The sequence below is a fragment of the Vanellus vanellus genome (genome assembly GCF_965231255.1).
Source record: "Vanellus vanellus genome assembly, chromosome: 1".
Taxonomy (NCBI): Eukaryota; Metazoa; Chordata; class Aves; order Charadriiformes; family Charadriidae; genus Vanellus; species Vanellus vanellus.
Window position 1 is genome coordinate 63,707,134 of NC_138905.1, and position 16,914 is coordinate 63,724,047.

General features: G+C 44.5%; 1 protein-coding gene across 1 annotated transcript in view; it reads left to right on the top strand.

Annotated features, from left to right (window-relative positions):
- Positions 1-10,373: 10,373 nt before the first annotated feature.
- KIAA1549 overlaps positions 10,374-16,914 on the top strand; it is a gene marked incomplete at its 5' end in the record, with an annotated part of 134,502 nt that continues 127,961 nt past the window's right edge. Inside the window, one exon of the mRNA XM_082488765.1 lies at positions 10,374-10,494. Coding sequence (XP_082344891.1) covers positions 10,374-10,494 — 121 coding nt within the window. The remainder of the gene's footprint in view (positions 10,495-16,914) is intronic.

Genomic DNA, 16,914 nt, shown 5'->3' on the forward strand with positions numbered 1-16,914 from the left:
AGTCAAGGAATGCAAGTTCTTTCCAAAGTGGATGTAAGAATGGCTTCCTCCTACCAAAAAGGAGAGGCCTGTGAGCAATCAAGGAAGCAGTACATCAAGCGCAAATGAGGAAATGCAGGATAGGTATTTCAGAGGAACAGAGAGAGGGATGCATTAAAGCAGGAGTCAAGCCTTCTGAGGCTTCAAGGAAGTACACTCCAGAGTGACATTACCCACATTTTTCAAGATGTACAAAATGTGCTTCCTTCCAGAGCGGTAGGTCAGTTGGCTAAGCTAATTCATTAACTTGATTTGGGGAACTTAGCACATTGTCACCGACTCTTATAAGTCTGAACTCCTTTGGTATTTTAAGTTAAGTCCTAGACAATGGAGTCATGCGATTTAATAAAAACTTGGCCTTTAAAAAGAAAAGCAGCTCATATTTTTTTCCTAGATTGTGGAGTGAAACTTGAAGATGCAAACTGTAAAGGCTCCAAAAAAGGAAAAGCAAATATGAACCCAGATGTGTATGATCCCCTAACCAGCCTTATGGTTTCTGAATACTGAGACTTGACCACCAAGTTGGCATTAATCTAGTGTTAACATCATCCATTGCCTGCCTTCCAAAACTGAGTTAGCTATGTTACACATGGAAGGAAAAGAGGATGTAATTCTCTGTATGGCCTTCCTCTTTTCTTCCCCTTCCCCTGTGTATTCATAAAGCCACGCTTTGCCCCATACATGCAGCTCAAGAGACATTTAGAGGTACAATTACGGTGCAAACATAACTGGGTTATTACCACAATAACACAACAAACAGCTCTAGCTAAAATATATGTATTGCAGGCCTGTGATGTTAAAATCGGATTTCCTTAAAGCGCCTTTGGTTGCAGACAAGAAAAACAGCCTGTATGGCAGAAGACCACTGAAAATAACTTTTAAATAAAGGATACATTTTTACAATGGCAGCATTTCATCTGATGTGCAGACCTTGGTTCATAATTGAAAATGAGACAGCCAAGGGAACTAGTAGGATTAGGTTATGGGAATTCAACCGAACAATGTTTTGCATTCAGATAATTGCATGAAATTGGGCTATTAGTGTAATTTTTGCAAATTGCAATAACATAAAACAAAGTAAAATATTCCCAGTGTATACATTCAACTGATGTGCTAAAAGGGAAGCACAACTGATTTCAGACAGAGCTCAGAGAACTTCCATTAACTATTCAGAGCTGTGTCCGGGAAACGCTTTTTATAAAACAGTAAGTAAATAAACATAATTTAATAGTTAACTTGTGGTTTTCACTGGCAAGGACATTACTAACATGTCCTTTATCTGACCTTAATTTTATATTACATAAAATATCACCAAAAAGAACTGGAGAAGGAAAGAGTTTCGGCTCAAATTGCAGCTGCTCGCTCCAGTAGCTCTCCTGACCGAACATCAGCTGTAGCTGCAGCTCATGCCTTTTTAACTTCTTCCATGGGATAGGATTATTCTGTCCTGTGGCTTTTCCCCAGCTAAGCCAAAAGGTTGTCAGGAGAGATGTCACAAATCCCCCTTTGTCTTAACTTCTTGGTCTTTTCTTTTTAACTTGCATTCAACGATGGGACTCAACCTCAGCATTTGGAATGTGCATCTCTAGAGGACAGTTTTAGAGGTGGCTTTTGACCATGCAGCTCCAGCCCAGTCAAGTCATCACAGCAGACAGATGCTGGCCCACTACCGACTTGGGCTGATTATTCTAATGCTTTGAGCTCAGTTCGGCTAATGCCTACTGCCATGGCACCTGAGAAGGAAGACTGCAATTAGTCATGCTTTTATCTTTATTGAAGACTTGGCTGCTCAGGACTGTGTGCCAACCTTGTGACTAGCTGGACTGTGAATGCCTGTGTCACTAATGTCTCTGTGGGGTTCGGAGGCAATTTCCGATTTGCCTGTCTCTTCTCTCCCATTTTTGAAGGAAGGGAAATAATTTTAATTATTTCTGCGATTAACATAGGATATGATAATATCAAATAAGAAATTAATGAATCTGTGTCAGTAACTCAGTCTCTTTACTAGTGTTTTTCATCTTAAAATCCACATCAGAGTACAGAAGAAGACACCACATCAGCATCCTGTAACGAACGTAAATGTAAAAGACAACTGAGCTGTGAATAAGAGGTATCTTAGTAACACCAGAGCTTTCGGCTCATTTCTCTGTCACTGAATTTAGCAGCAGAGTAAGCCTTTCATGGCATCTAATGCTGTTCCCTGGATTCTGCTCTATGGTCAGTCTATGTGAGCCTTAAAATTACAAACAAGGAGGGTTTTGTTGCTTTCCTTGAAAAGTGATTTCCATGATGGTGCATCCCACTGTCAGAAATTTTATCCGGAGGTTCTGACTCAGGTTTGCCTTTTTTGGATTAAATAACTTATCTTTCAAACATTGCCCTTAACAAACTCTTCTTTTTTTGACAATTAAGGCTTTTCAAGTGTTTTATGTCTCTTTATTATGTCTGCCTGTCACAAGTCTGTGCAGTGGTCTTTTAGAGTTTACTTACGGCACAGCTGTACTGTGACACACCATGGTGCAAATATCCCTGAGGCAAAGCTGAATAAGCCGGCTCCAAAACCGGGATTTGTACTTTGGCCATTTAGTACAGAGAGACAAAGATCATCTTTTCTGTCTTGCTTTGTTCTCTGTCTGTTGAGTTTGATACAACAGGGTCCTGGTTTACAGGCAGAGTTTGTAAGCTCTACTTTCAGAAAAGAAAAAAGAAGTAAGGAAAGTAGCAAGAAGTTGCACATCACTCCAGCTGCAGTGTTCAGTGCTAAACAAGGGTGTTTGGTAGGGGACAATGCTGGTTGAAGAAAATAATGTGAAACGTGGTTTTGGAATCATGCAATTTGGGCCTCAAGTAGAGTCATATAAAGTACGTTTCTTGTCACCATCCAGCTCTCTGTAAAGCATTTTACTGAGAGACAGGAAAGCAACGTGGGGAGAAAAGGTCTTTGCGGTGACATAAAGGCAGGAAGACTGTAGGAAGACAGATGCGAATGAAGAAAAAAGAGTAGAGAACAGAAGTACAGGTATTTTGTGACGTGTATTGAATGGGAGGGAGCCTGGGGTTGCAACTTCTAGAGGGACCAGAAACCTTTATCACTAGGAAACCAAAGTAGATTTGAAGGAAAGGAAAAGGGCTTTTAAAACATTTCTTTTGGGAAGATCAAGCTAGTATCATCTGTCAGCAGGAACAAAAGCTCACTAGAGGTGAATGTCATGGGCAAGATTTTGAAAGTGTTCATTCTAGCTGCTTCTATTAAAATCTGGCGAATCATCTACTGATTGCCTGATTTAGTTATTCTTACTTTCCAAAAAAACACTGATCCTTGAGTCTGCAAGACCTACTGATCTGCCTTGTTCATTATATAAATTAGGATAGCATTTGATTAATCTTTAGTATAAACTCTATCTGGGCCAGACTGGAGGAAGCCTTATCTTTTTATATGAAGTCCAAGTGGTTTCCGGAATGGGAGATGTACCCTGAATTATGAAGTGATGATTGGAAACAGATGTGGGGGAGGATTTTGCAAGGTCTGGATATTTTTTGGAAGTATTTCTTGACACTGCATAAAGTGGCAGGAAGGTTTGTTAATTCTGTTTTGTGGGAGAAGTTTAATGGATGTATGTGTGAGTGACCTTTTCAGTGAGCACTCTGTTTAATATGGGATTACCGAGGATATTTTATATTAAAGTCACTGTACTTGAAATTTAATTCTCTTAAGTTCCAAAATTACAGCAGACAAGATCTGGCTTGCTCATTTTTGGGTGTCATTCCATAATGCAGAGAAATACTCTAATTGCTGTCATGATCAATGCTATATTAGCTTGAAACACATTCTTTTTAATATGGTAAATTAGCTTAGTATAGATGGAATTATTTTCAGTTGCTCAGTGTATAAGGATGAATGATAGTTTGATCGAGCAAAATATGTCTGTGGTGCAATAATTTCTGAATATGGTAGGTCTATGCATTATAAAACAGTATTTTATGAACAAAATGGGATAGTTAAGGTCAGGATTGGTTGCAGGTACAAGGAAAACCATTGGTTCAGGGAGCTACATACCTCTCCACTGGAGGAACAACACTAAGCCCATTTATTCTATTGTGTTGCCTCAGAAGAACTGAAGAGATGGGAATCTGAGGTGGTGGTGGTGAAAGTGAAGTTTGGGATTTTTCTTCCACTTCTTCACCTAGAAAGCATATTTTTTAGTACCTTCCTTGTACTTTCTAGAACAAAACCAATCTGTTTTTTTCAGTCTGGCCTTCTGAAGTTGAATCTTTTCTCTTCTGGTGGCAGCAGTTGTTGCTACTGACCTTTATCAGCTAGTTAAAAGGGGCAGGGCAGAAGTAACCTAGAGCACAAGTTTGGATCAAGCAAAGTATAAGAGTTCAGAAATAGAATGGAACTGCACAAGAAGACTGGGCTGTATTGATCTGTAAATGGTTTGAGTCTTTTTTTATGTCACATACCATGCAATTTTCCATAGCACACAGCTTTCAGAGAGTAAAAGAAAAACCGTAACGAAAAAAAGCACTCTCTGCTCCCTTAGACACAAGTGCTGGTAAGAAAACTAGATGTCTGAGCGCATTGCGAATAGCCTAACAAACTGTCTGAAGGTCTTCACAAAGGCAGGCTGGAACCTCTACCTTTGAACTTTTTTCAATAGGTAGTTCATCAAATTGGAAACATTCACAAAAATATCTGTTTCTTCACAACTTTCAGCAACAGCAAAAGAGCAGGAGAAAAAACTTTTTGTGTTTTTGTTGGTTTTTTTTTTAATGCAAATATTGTTCACTAAAGCAAAAAATATCTTCAGCAGCTCTGGTCACTGCGTCCCAAACCAGTCCCAAACTGAAGGTTAAATTACTGATCAGTTGTCTGGTTCCATTGGAAATAAAGTTGATGGTCTCTGATTAACTTCAGCATCTCTGAACCAAGGTTTTGATGTGCAGTTTTGAGAAACAGGTTCCCAGATTTGGTTATTGCATACTCTACGAAAAGCAAAATGATTGGAAAGTACTTTCACTTTGTAAGTGGGTCTAATTTCACACCTTCCCTTCCAGCAAAACCTGGGGAACAAGAAGAAATGAGCACTTCCGTGAAGAGCCTTCTGAGGACGCTCTGTTTCTGTTCTTGCAGCATGGGTGCTCACTTCCGCTGCTGAGGTTGCACCATCCAAATGTCCCCCCGTGGGTATTCACTTGTGAGGTTTCTATCCAAAATGTTGCTTTTTTTTTTTTTTTTCCTTTTACATCCTTCACAAAACAAGCTATCAATTTCCAGGTGGAGCCTGTCATCATTAATCTAATCCTACTTTGCACAGCCTTTGATTTTTTTGCATCCTCAGTCTTGCCCCAGTGATAAATCAGAGTAGCCGTCACTGTAGTGGAGAGCTCAGTAATGGCAAACACTTCCTGGTGTATATGCAATGGGAAGTCATTCAGCAGTAAGTAAATAACCCTTGCAAGTCACACTGTTATAAAAAATTACTTCTACTCTCCCCTTTAAGTAGGGGGAGCTAATATTTTGATGCATACTACCAAAGACCACAGTAGAGTACCGTAGGAAAGAGAATTTCTCACCTTCCAACTCAGTTACTTCTTGCGAAGAATGCATTTACAAGCTTCAGAGTAAAACATAGTTAAAATTACAGCTAGTTTCACTTTGTGAGTTTGCAAGTGACAATGTAGGGAAGCCTGTGATTTCCGGCCTGTATTAATGCCCTACCAAGAATTTCCATATTTTTCCAGATTTCTGGTTTAGTGGAATCTGAAGCATTCTATAGATCTTTGGGTTTTGCGTTTGTTGGGTTTTTTTTGGTGTGGTTTTTTTTTTGGTGTGGTTTTTTTTTTTTTTTAATATTCTTATTACAAATAGCTGTCACTCTTGACTTGAGATACTTATTTGAAGCATGTAAGGTGGTGAGGTTTTTCTGCTGTTCCAAAAGGAAAGGAAAAACACAGCCTCCACCACAAATCCTAGCATGTCATCCCTTCAAGGGGTATCTGATTGAGGTTCTTGCTGGTTATTCTGTAGCACCTTGTATTTGTGCATATGCAATATGTGAAAAGGACCAGAGAGACAGAAGGAGATGAGGATGCACTGATACAGCCTGAAGAAGTCCTGAGGAAAACACAAAGAGAAGTACAGGCGGAGCCATACTTGAAGCTGTAACCAAAAAAACCTGTCCTTTGTCAGGATTACTGCTGTACTCAGGACTTTCTGGTAGATGAGGAGAAGTATACTGAAGAAATAGCTGAAGGCTCTATAAAGGAAAGCTGGGGAAAAAAACCTGTAGTTGGTCATAAAATTGTTGTAAGTCTGCTTTGATGAGATCCTACCTGGAGTACTGCATCCAGCTTTGGAGTCCTCAGCACAGGAAAGACATGGACCTGTTAGAGTGGGTCCAAAGGAGGGCCCCAAAAATGATCAGAGGGCTGGAGCACCTCTCCTATGAGGACAGGCTGAGAGAGTTGGGGTTGTTCAGCCTGGAGAAGAGAAGGCTCCAGGGAGACCTCATAGCAGCCTTCCAATACCTAAAGGGGGCCTATGGGAACGCTGGGGAGGGACTTTTTACGAGGGCATGTAGTGATAGGATGAGGGGGAATAGCTTCAAACTGGAAGAGGGTAAATTTAGATTAGTTATCAGGAAGAAATTTTTCACTATGAGGGTGGTGAGACACTGGAACACATTGCCCAAAGAGGTAGTAGATGCCCCATCCCTGGAAACATTCAAGGTCAGGTTGGACGGGGCTCTGAGCGACCTGATCTAGTTGAAGATGTCCCTGCTTATGGCGGGAGGGGTGGACTAGGTGACTGTGAAAGGTCCCTTCCAACCCAAACTATTCTATGATTCTATGATCAAGACAAATGTGTGAAGTAGATGTCAATCAGGTTGCCACATAGGATGAGGCTTTCCAGGAAAAAAGGGGACTAAGAGGACTGCAAAAAGGATTAAAGGAAATAAACAACAGGACAAAGATACTAAAGTTAATGCAATCCCTAAGGGGAGTAGAAGCTACAATTGCAAAAGCATTGCCCCAAAGTATGGCTTCAGTGAAAGAGGCGGCTAAGAAGGGCAGAGAATCATGTGACTAGTGAAATTCCTTCACACCTTCTGGGAAACAAGCAGACCAAAACAGAGGTTGAACTGTAGCACAACGGGTAGCTGCCTCACAGCTCCTCTTTTGATGCCGGTTGTTATTTAACAACGGGAGTTTAATTTGAAGGTGTCTGGTGAAACGTGTGAAATTGCAAGGGAATAGAGAGTATGCAATCAAATGTGACAGTTCTTAAATTAGCCCAGGAAGCAGGGAAATAACACAAATACCAGTTCAGTCTCAACAGACACCAAAACTGGGGAACACGAACCCACACAAGATAGGAAGATTATTTTCGTGAACTGAACTCCGGGAACTGGAGCAGGAAATTGTGTTAGCTGAGACAGTGAATGAGTTAGCAGTTGCAGTGGATTTCACCATGGATAGCATCTCAGAAACACGAGAGAAGTTGTCTCACGCTTTAGTCGGGGAAGTTCCCTTTGGATCTTGGTGAAACAAATTATCTGCAGGCAGTCTGAAATGTACTACAGGCAGCCTTATGTGCTCTGTTACTAGAGGCACTGTTAGGACAATGATGTAATGTGGTATCTTTCAGCGAAGGAGATGATAGGCAGTGTCTAAAATATGTTTTGAAATTAAGTATTTGAAGGGTCTTAACTGCCAAAGATCCCACCAAATCTGAAGCAAGGATGGATTCCTATTCACTTACTGAGTACTTCTGAGGACTAGCTTATTAAAAGAAAAGAAAAACCACATTTTGCAAACACAAAGAGTATGTAACTGCACACTCCAATGCCAAACCTGGGCACACACCGCTGCTTACAATGAAGGTATGTTGGAATGAAGTAGGGTTATTTAAGTTTTTGGTGGCTATTGTTTAGCTCACCCTGCAGACCTGCAACAGAGGTTGGGAAGGACAAGAGAAACTGAGAGAGATGGCAGCAAGGCAGTAACCAACATGGCATGTATCCACAAACTGTGGGTACATAGTTATAAAAAAAAAGCTAAAGAGCGCTCTTTTGAGCTGAGCTGTTTTCAGGGGACTGGCAACTAAGAAAAAAAAAATATAAAAATTAGCTGTTTGATTCCTAATGGGTTTTGGGAAACAGAAATGTCATTTTTTTTAGTAAATAAAAAGGAATATCAAACACATACTTCTCTATATTGGCAATTTAATATAACAGAAATAATCCCCAGGCCCCAATTTTTTTTTATTTGCTCAGGTAAAAAAAAAAGGAAGGTGGGTGTTATGCAAGTTTTTCTGCATTCAGTTTTTGTTAGATGTTTCAAAAACTATGGGTTTTTTTTTGTCCCACTGTGGTCTTCTTTTTGAAATGTTTAACATCTTTGCACGGGATGTTATAGCTTAGATTTTTAGTTTCATTTTAAGATATAGGTTGTAATCACCCATGAAATTTCCTGTGAAACATCTCTCCACTGTACAAAATGAAAGAAAATTACATTGTACAGACCAAGACTTTTAGAATGAAAGTATAGGTCTCGTGCTAGAAGGCCTGAAGTACTACTCATCATAGTGATTGCTTTTGATATCTGGCCAAAGACAGGACGTGGACTTTTTGACCCTAAAAACGTCTAACCTAAACCCAGTAGGTTTTTCAGATTTCATGACCTCCCCTTAGTTGCCGTGTCCATATTGAGCCACATCTTCAGCTGGTGTAGTTTGGCTGATTTCAGCTTCGCTTATTTACATTGCCAAGGACCTGCCATGTACCATTTTCCTTTGCTGTCTGTGATACGACCTTGTGTGGTACATTGTGTGATGTAATGTTAAAGCTTATAGGTATTGCTTTGTTTCTCTCTGTCAGCAAAAGGAATCCTGTGCTCCTTCCATGCTCCTTTGGGAACGAGGTCTATCTGTTGTGTTCGATGGACGCCGAGAAAGAACAGCAATAGGAAGTCCCCTGATGTACTGTCAGCCCGTTTTACTGTCAGTACAGCTGGAAACATGGTGAACTCTACGTTTTGGTGGGACCTTTTCCCAGCTGTCGCTAGCGCTCCTGGGCAAGGGCCGGACTTCTCCATGCTTCTGAGGAGAGCCAGGCTCCGGAGGAAAAGGGTCCCCCAGTCTTTTTGCCTTTGATCCTCTGGAGCAACACTAAGGCTGCGTGGATGTCCTGTCGTTGCTGCGCCCTGCTCCTTTTCTGTCAGGACATTTACTATTGTTTCAGCCCCCAAAACTCTGTGCAGCCTGTGGGGAAGTGAGGGCTTGTTGCCGGGCACCGCCGGGCCTGACCAGCGGGCCGAGCGACGGGGCCACCAACCTCCTGGCCTCGCTCCGCATTGGGGAAGGCGTGCAGTCAGGAAACTGCCCCACGCAAACCGGGAGCGGGCCCCGGGGCCGCCCCGATCACGGAGGCAGCTACCGAGAGCCACCGAGGACCCAACCGGGCCCTCAGCACTTCCCACCGGCCCTGAGGGGGCGGCGACCGTTGGGCGACCCCCTCCCCAGCTCCTTCCCCGCCTGCGCGTGCACCCGGGCGAGCCACGAGTGCGCGGCCGGACAACGGCCACGGGCTGGGGGCGTCGGAGCTCCGCGGGCCGGGCGGGGGCGGAGCCTGCTGGCACCGCCCCCCCCCCCCCCCGTCCCTCACACTCTCCCCCCCTCTCCGAGAAGCGGGGCGGGGGTTTTGGCTCCTCCCCTTCCTCGCCGCCCCCGCCTCCGCCCGCGCCCGGCCGAGGGGGCGGGGCGGGCGCGCCCCCGCGCAGACGCGGACGGCGGGGCGCGCGCAGGTGGCGGGGGGCCCCGCTGCACTCGCTGCCGCCGCGGGCCGGCCTCCGCCGGGGTTAGCGCGTCGCCGGCGGCGAAGGAGGGAGAGAGGGGAGGGAGGGAGGGAGGGAGCGAGCGACCGACCGCCGGGTGGCCGGGACGGGGCTGCCTCCGCCTCCCACGTGAAGGGCCGTAGCCGCCCGGGCGAGCGCCGCAGCCGGCCGAGGAGCCCGGCTACACTGCAGCGCGGGGGCTTCCCCTCCGCCTCCCCGCTCGCGGGCCCTGCGGGGCGCCGCTGCCCCGCTCCCGCCCCCGCCCCCGCCCCGCCGCTTCTGGGAGGCGGCTGGCGCCGCGGCGCTGCCCCCGTGAATACTCCTCACGGGGTGGGCGTGAGGAGCGGGGGCCGTGGCGATCCCGGGCGTCCCAGCCCCGCCGGCGGTGGATGCGCCCGGGAGGAGCCGCCGAGCCCGCCCAGCCCTTTCAGCCCGCGGTGGGGACGCGGGGAGCCGCGATGACTTGACGCCGGGCCCGCGGCGTGCCGTGCCGTGCCATGGAGGGGGTGACACGCTTCGTGGTGGCCTCGGCGGCCGCGGCGCGCTGGCGGACGGCGCTGCCCGCCCTGCTGCCGCTGCTGCTCGCCGTGCCGGCGCTGCGGGGCTCGCCCGCCGCAGGTAAGGGAACAAAGGGGGCCGGCCGGGCCGCGGCAGGTGTGCCGGGCCGGGGGCCGTGAGGGATGGGGTGGGCCGCCGTTGCCAAGGGCAGTTGTGCCCGGCGCGCGAGCGTCCGTTAAGCGGGCGCGTGCAGGGGGAAGGCAGCGCCGGTACAACAATGCGACGGGCGGGGAGTGGGGGGCCGCCTGTGCGCGCGGCGCGGCGCGGCCCGGGGAGCTCCGCCAGAAAAGGCGCGCATTGTCTGCGGCCGAACGGCGTGTCCGCTCTGGCGGGGGGCCGTGGGCAGCCCTGAGGTGCGGGGGGGTGTATGTATGGGAGTATGGGGGGTGCTGGTACCCGCAGGGATGCGGTGCGGTGCGGGGGGTGTTGGTGCAGCCCCGTCCCAAAGCTGCCCGGGCGCCCGGTGTACGGGGCGTGTTGGGATGGCCTCTCGCCAGCCGGTGGTCGGCCGGAGTTGTGGTCCCAGGGTCCGCCCCTCTCACCCCCGCCTGCGGCTCTCGGAGTGCCGGCGGTGTTCTGGGGGTGCCAGCACCTGCGGGGCCGCAGGGCAGCCCGATTCTCCTTCGCCTTTCTACTTCGGAAGCATCGGAGCCCCGCGAAACGCATCTTGTTACTGCCCAGGCATAGCTTGGGCATGACTCGTGGCATGACTGGTGTGTGGAGGGAACTGTTCGGGCTTCAGAGGGTGGTGTGTTCAGTAGGTATTTTAAAATAGCCAGTAATCAGCGCCCCCCTTTTTTTCTCTCTTCTGTTCTCTAGTGGCTCTAGGCATCAGAATTAGTCCGTAGTTAAGCAGACAGTTTAATCACAAAGATGTCTCGTTAGGTTCTGCTCCCATAGCAGTTCTTGGTTCATCTTTAATACATCTTTTTTAAAAAAAAGCAACTAACGCTTCATAGAAAGGGACAATTTCTGTCACTGTAGGTTTTCTTTTTTGGTAGATAACCGATATAAAGTAATACGTTTTTATCAATGTCAATAAGTTGTTAAGAGCCTTCATTAACCTATTTAATGAAGTAGACCAACTAGTGTTGACTCTTTTATTTAAACACTTGAATCGTGGTGATTATTGTTGGCGCCTTACAAAGTTTTGGTGTTACAAAACATGCTTATCTTTTTAATAATACTTTATTTCCACTTCAGAAAGTACTTCGTATTTTGGTGGTGACAGGTTAGCTTTTCAGGGAACTTATACTCTGCTCCAGTTCCCTTCATAGCCAACAAGAGATGTTCCATTTCCAGCCTTTGTCAAAGTTGGTAATTTCTAGTAAGCTTCAGAGATTGTTTTTTCTTAAATAGAACAGGCTTTGCATATAAATAGGAGGAGGCAAAGTAGTAGGTTTGTAAGTTGGAGATTTGTTTGGTTTTTTTTTGCCTCTTTGAGGTCAATAGAATGGCTGGGTTTTTTTTCTGGATTTTCATAGTAAGTCAGTGAAGGCTTTTGTTTAATTGTTTGTCTAAAACTTAGCAGTTATTAATTAAACAATGCTGTGGATTTCTGTAAACTTTGGTGTGATTGCTGTGCATTCTTGTATAACTTAAAAACAGCAGTAGAAATATTATGTAACTTAGCCAGTGCTTGGGCTGCTGGAAGGCAGCACTCAGAGACAACAGATCTTCCCCAAAGCCACGCTTTCCTGCTCCGTCTAGGGTAGAAGCCTTCAAGCTGTTTTGATTTGCAAGTCCTCTATGTTTTCTCTTTCCACTGGGCATGTGAATCATGTACAATGAACTTTAGCGTACTAAGAGCAAACTTGGTTTTCAGAGGATGCTTTTCATAGATGTCTTAGAAGGGGCCCATTGATTGCAGAGCTTTAAAGACTGCAGGTTGCAGACAACAAGAATATTTTGTTTCTTTTTGTTTAGGGTGAAGTTCTTTATTAAAAAGCATGACAGGAGTCCGATTTCTCTGTCTTAGGCCCATAAGATTAGGATAAAGGCTGTGTCCTTTCTTTAGCTTTGAAATGTTTTGATGGTGTAATGGATGGCATGAAACAGAAGAGATGTGTACTGGTTGTATGCAGTAAGCTTGGACAACATGCACTTAATTGCTTGAAAGACTTACAATACTCTGAGTATCTCTCTTGGGTGCTGTTCATTTGTTTTTCAGTGCCATTTGGTCTTGCCCAGTTCAGGAACGGCAAGAGGAAACTCCTACAGCTTTGAGTTATGCAGAAGAGGTGTACAGTAAGAGTGGAACAGCTGTTAGAGCCACTTGTTTGCAGTTGAAATAGCAAAGTGAACATCACTACTTAAGAAAACTAACTAGTAAATCAACTTGAATTTTGGAATGCTTGATCCAGCTCCCACTGAAGTCACATGTTGCTGAATCAGGGCTTCAGCCTCCACAATTAAGCAGATGCTGAACTCTTAGTATGTGGATAGGCTGCTAGTATGCTAAAGGTAGGTATGCGTTTGAGCACCTCTGTGAACTAGGGTTTTGGTCAGGCTCTGTGAATGTCTTACTGCTAAGCCCAGGCTGTGGTTTTGCTTTTGTTCCATTGCACAATCTGAGCAACTCCTGCACTGACAATCAGAAGGATTTATCTTGTCTTGCTGCGCTGTTTTTGTGGGAGGGAGGAGAGCTATATGCCAGCCTCAGAAGAGTCTGCACTAAGTCTCCTCAGAGACTCAAGGACCAAAGACAAGTTGTGGAGATCAGGCAAGGAATCAGATGTAGCTGCCTTATGGGACAGATGCAGGGTATTGTTTATTCAACTTAATTGCATGAGTGTGTTGCAGACACTTGAGTTGGCATCATGTCTCTTGTGGCCAGTTCAGCTTGTCAAGCTTGCTTCGAGTTCATTTTCACAGAAGACCCATATGGTTGGAGGATTCTCTTTAAGACTCCTTTCTGTGCTGTGCTTGCTTTATTTATGTCAGCCTTGTGTCTACAAGCTACAGTTGTAGTCTTGCCAGAGGAAATGTGCTTTTTGTTTGCATGTTCTTTCAAGAAGTTAGAATGCTAAACAAGCTAGTGGACAGTGCAGCTTTTTGTTCAGTTGTGTCTGTTTTGTGAGTGACATTTGTTTTCTGTGAAGCGAGGTCTTGGATTTCTCAGGCAGGGCTGGGACTTGAAATATAGCATGCCTTTAACAAAGTAGGCTTTAACAGCTTTGACCTACCTTGGCTAATATAGATTTCAGGAACTGGACACATAAAAGAGCAGTGATTTTTGCAGCAGCACAAATCTTTTCCAAGAGGTCTTGGGAAGCTGATGATTGTGGTAAGTGGCAGGTTCTGACAACCTGGCTCTTATTTCTCAGTTCAGAATGTGTGTGTGTGTGTGTAGGGGGGAGTTGCTTGGGAGAGAAGTGAAGCAGATTAGCCTTCTTAATAATACAGTCTCACTTCAGCTGTGGGAGACATGGCTTTCCTTCAGTTGAAAGTAAATCTTTTTATGGATGATGTCCTAAACTACCAGTGAGTCTCCAGCCTGGCCCTTTGTGGTATACAGTATGAATAACACTAATTGCGCAAGTGTTATTATGGATGATGTCCTTAACTACTAGTATGTCTCCAGCCTGGCCCATTGTGGCATACAGTATGAATAAGACTAATTGCGTAAGAGTTATTAAATAGTGTGTCGTGGGAACCTATGTATAAGTAAAAAGCCATAAGGAAATAGCGCAAGTTGTCTTTTTAATTTTGTCGTAGAACCCCAAAGTTAAGTGAAATGGTAGCATTAAATGAACAATGCAGACTTAATTTCTTTTGACTCATCTATACAAATCACGTTTTCATGGAGTCCTTGTCAGTACCGTCAGTTTTCCACTCTGGAGTTGAATGATATGATGTCTTTTTTATCCCATTAAAAGTCATATATTCCTGTTCTTTTCTTTAGTGGTTGCTAAACACACATGAGCTCAATAACAAATTTGATTGACACTCCCTATATGTGCTGTGTTTTCAGCTGTTGATGTTATTGGAGACAGCTGTTTTGAAAGACTAAGGGAAAACCTTTCATAAGAGTAATGGATTAGTGGGGTCGTCTTCCTAATGCATGAGATGGGGAAAAGATACAACTGACCATCAGTAGTCATGTCACTGATTACATGAGTGTAATTAATTTCATGTAAAATGCACAGAATAAATACTGGAAAATGGTAGACCGGGCTAATTGTGCTAGCTCTTGTTAAAGCTGTAAGACGTTATGAGATGCGTGTAAAAATATTATTGCTTTGCAGTGGAGCTGAGAACAAACTTCAGTAATGCAATTGAAATTTTATAAATTGTGCATTTTGCTATGGGCTGAAGCTTTTTTTTTTCTTTGCAAAATGTCAGTTGAAAGAGTTCAGCTACTTCTGATGTTGAGGCAAGAGGAAAACAATGGTTTCTGCTTTGAGTTCTGCCAGCTTCTTTTCTGAACAACTTTAATACCCTTATGCTTTGGAGCATGCAGTTAAACTTTGGCAGATTGTGTTTGCTCTGAAGGGGATGTTTTCTCTGCTGCTGCTTTGAAAGTGATTTTTTTCAAAAGCTTGTAACAACTGAATTTAGGCACACATGGCTGTGATAGAGATGATGCATTTTTTTGTCTGCTAAAACTTAGATATGGCCTATTCTTATGGAACCTCACCTATCTACTAATACTGGCTGGGGTCTATGTATGCCATCTGAGCAAATGTAGTAAGCATGCTTCCCATAGCCCAAAATGATATGTGAAAGGTTGGACTTCCCTGTGAAAGTCATTCTAAGCTATTCCAGAAGTGGGACTGAATTGAGCTTTAGAACTGAGAACTGGGACCTGCCTGGCTTGTGTGTAAGGATGTGTCTGTGCTATGTAATGGAGTGCTTTACTTTCTTTAGGGGCTCTTGGGCATTTACCTTGTGCTGCAGTGTTGTGTGGTGGTTCTCGATTGCATTAGGCCCAAGAGGGTAAACGGAGAGAAGGCTTTTAGAAGAACCCGGTGTGGGACTTGGATTTAGTTAAGCAGCAGGAGTAAGAGAAGGGTCTACGGAACTTTTCTGGTCGCTGTTTTGCTCATTGATGAGATATGTGCAGAAACCTGGGAGTTGTAGGCGTAGGAGGGGAAGAGACAAATTGCAAGGGGGTTTGATAGTGAAAGAAACTGGAACTGGCAGGGCACAAAGACTAAGAAGCAACAAACGCATTAGGTCAGGAGTGGGAAATAGGTCTGCAATGCAGAAATTAATCCTAGAAGTAATAAGTAGTGCAGCCTGGTAGTAGGCTGAGCACACTGGGAAGCGCAGATGGACTCGGATTAAAAAAAGAAAATAAACCTCAAAAAAATGATGTTGAAAGGAGGAATCAGAAGTAAGGAAGATATGGGACTGGGACAGGACTGGAAGATATGTGGCTGAAAGCATCAAGCTTGGAATTTAGGAACAGAGAAGCATGTGTCCGCTGCTCTGGGACACTTTCTCCAGAATTTGGCACAGAACCCAGGGCTTCAGAGTATTGCCCCTTTTCTCCTCTTAGGCAGGAGCATGATAATCTGCTGCTGCTCCTTGAACATTTCGTGAATGCACGTTTCAACCTTTGAAAAACACTTCTGTCACGAGTTTGTTTTAAAAACTGGAAAAATTCCTACACAGAAATTTTAGCGGCCTATGAAGACTGCAAAAGCAACACTCAACAAGTCGGAAATATTGATGTTACAATAACCTGTACAATTTTAAACTACTTCTGTGTGTGCCTGTAAGTTATGGTACAGCTATACTCAAATGATTGCAAAATGTTTATCCATATAGATTATATTTATAGCTATATAGGCACCTGCACATAAATATCTGTACATACACGTATCCACATGCGGCCAGGACCCTCACTGCATTCAGTGTACAAAACTGATCCTGCTCTGGGGAGAAATGAGTGTTGGATAGCAAATGGAGGAGTTATCTGTAAGAGTCTTGCTCCTTTTGTAGCAGATGTTCGAAGGCGTGAAATGAATGAGGCGAGAGACAGGGAAGTTTGAATAAAGGTTTCACTGTTAATGTAATTAAATGCTGTCCTAGACAATTGAATTGTGTTGCTGTTGCAGAGTTTCAGTGATGTGAGCAAGTTGCTTAAACCAAGCTTCCCACAGGTGGTCACTAGCTGTGTGTTCCTCATTTACTGGATGTGAGACCTCTGGGATCTGTGTTGCAGAAATGCTGAGTGCTTGCAGCTGCCATAGAAATCAAGGGGAGCTGTTCTTGAATAGATGTTGTGTCTGTCATTCTAAATACTCATTAATGTTTCAAATTAGGCACTCAGAATTTTATCTTGTTTCTTAGTTTCACCATTTGTAAAATTAATTTCTTAGATGCAATTTCTGGTTTGATTTTCAAAATAGTATGAAATATTCAGATGCAACTGGAGCACAGAAGAAAAACTCATCACAGACCCGAAGATTTTTGTCTTTAGAGCAGTAAAGATCCAGTGGATGACAAACCAGTCTACAGAACTTGAATCCA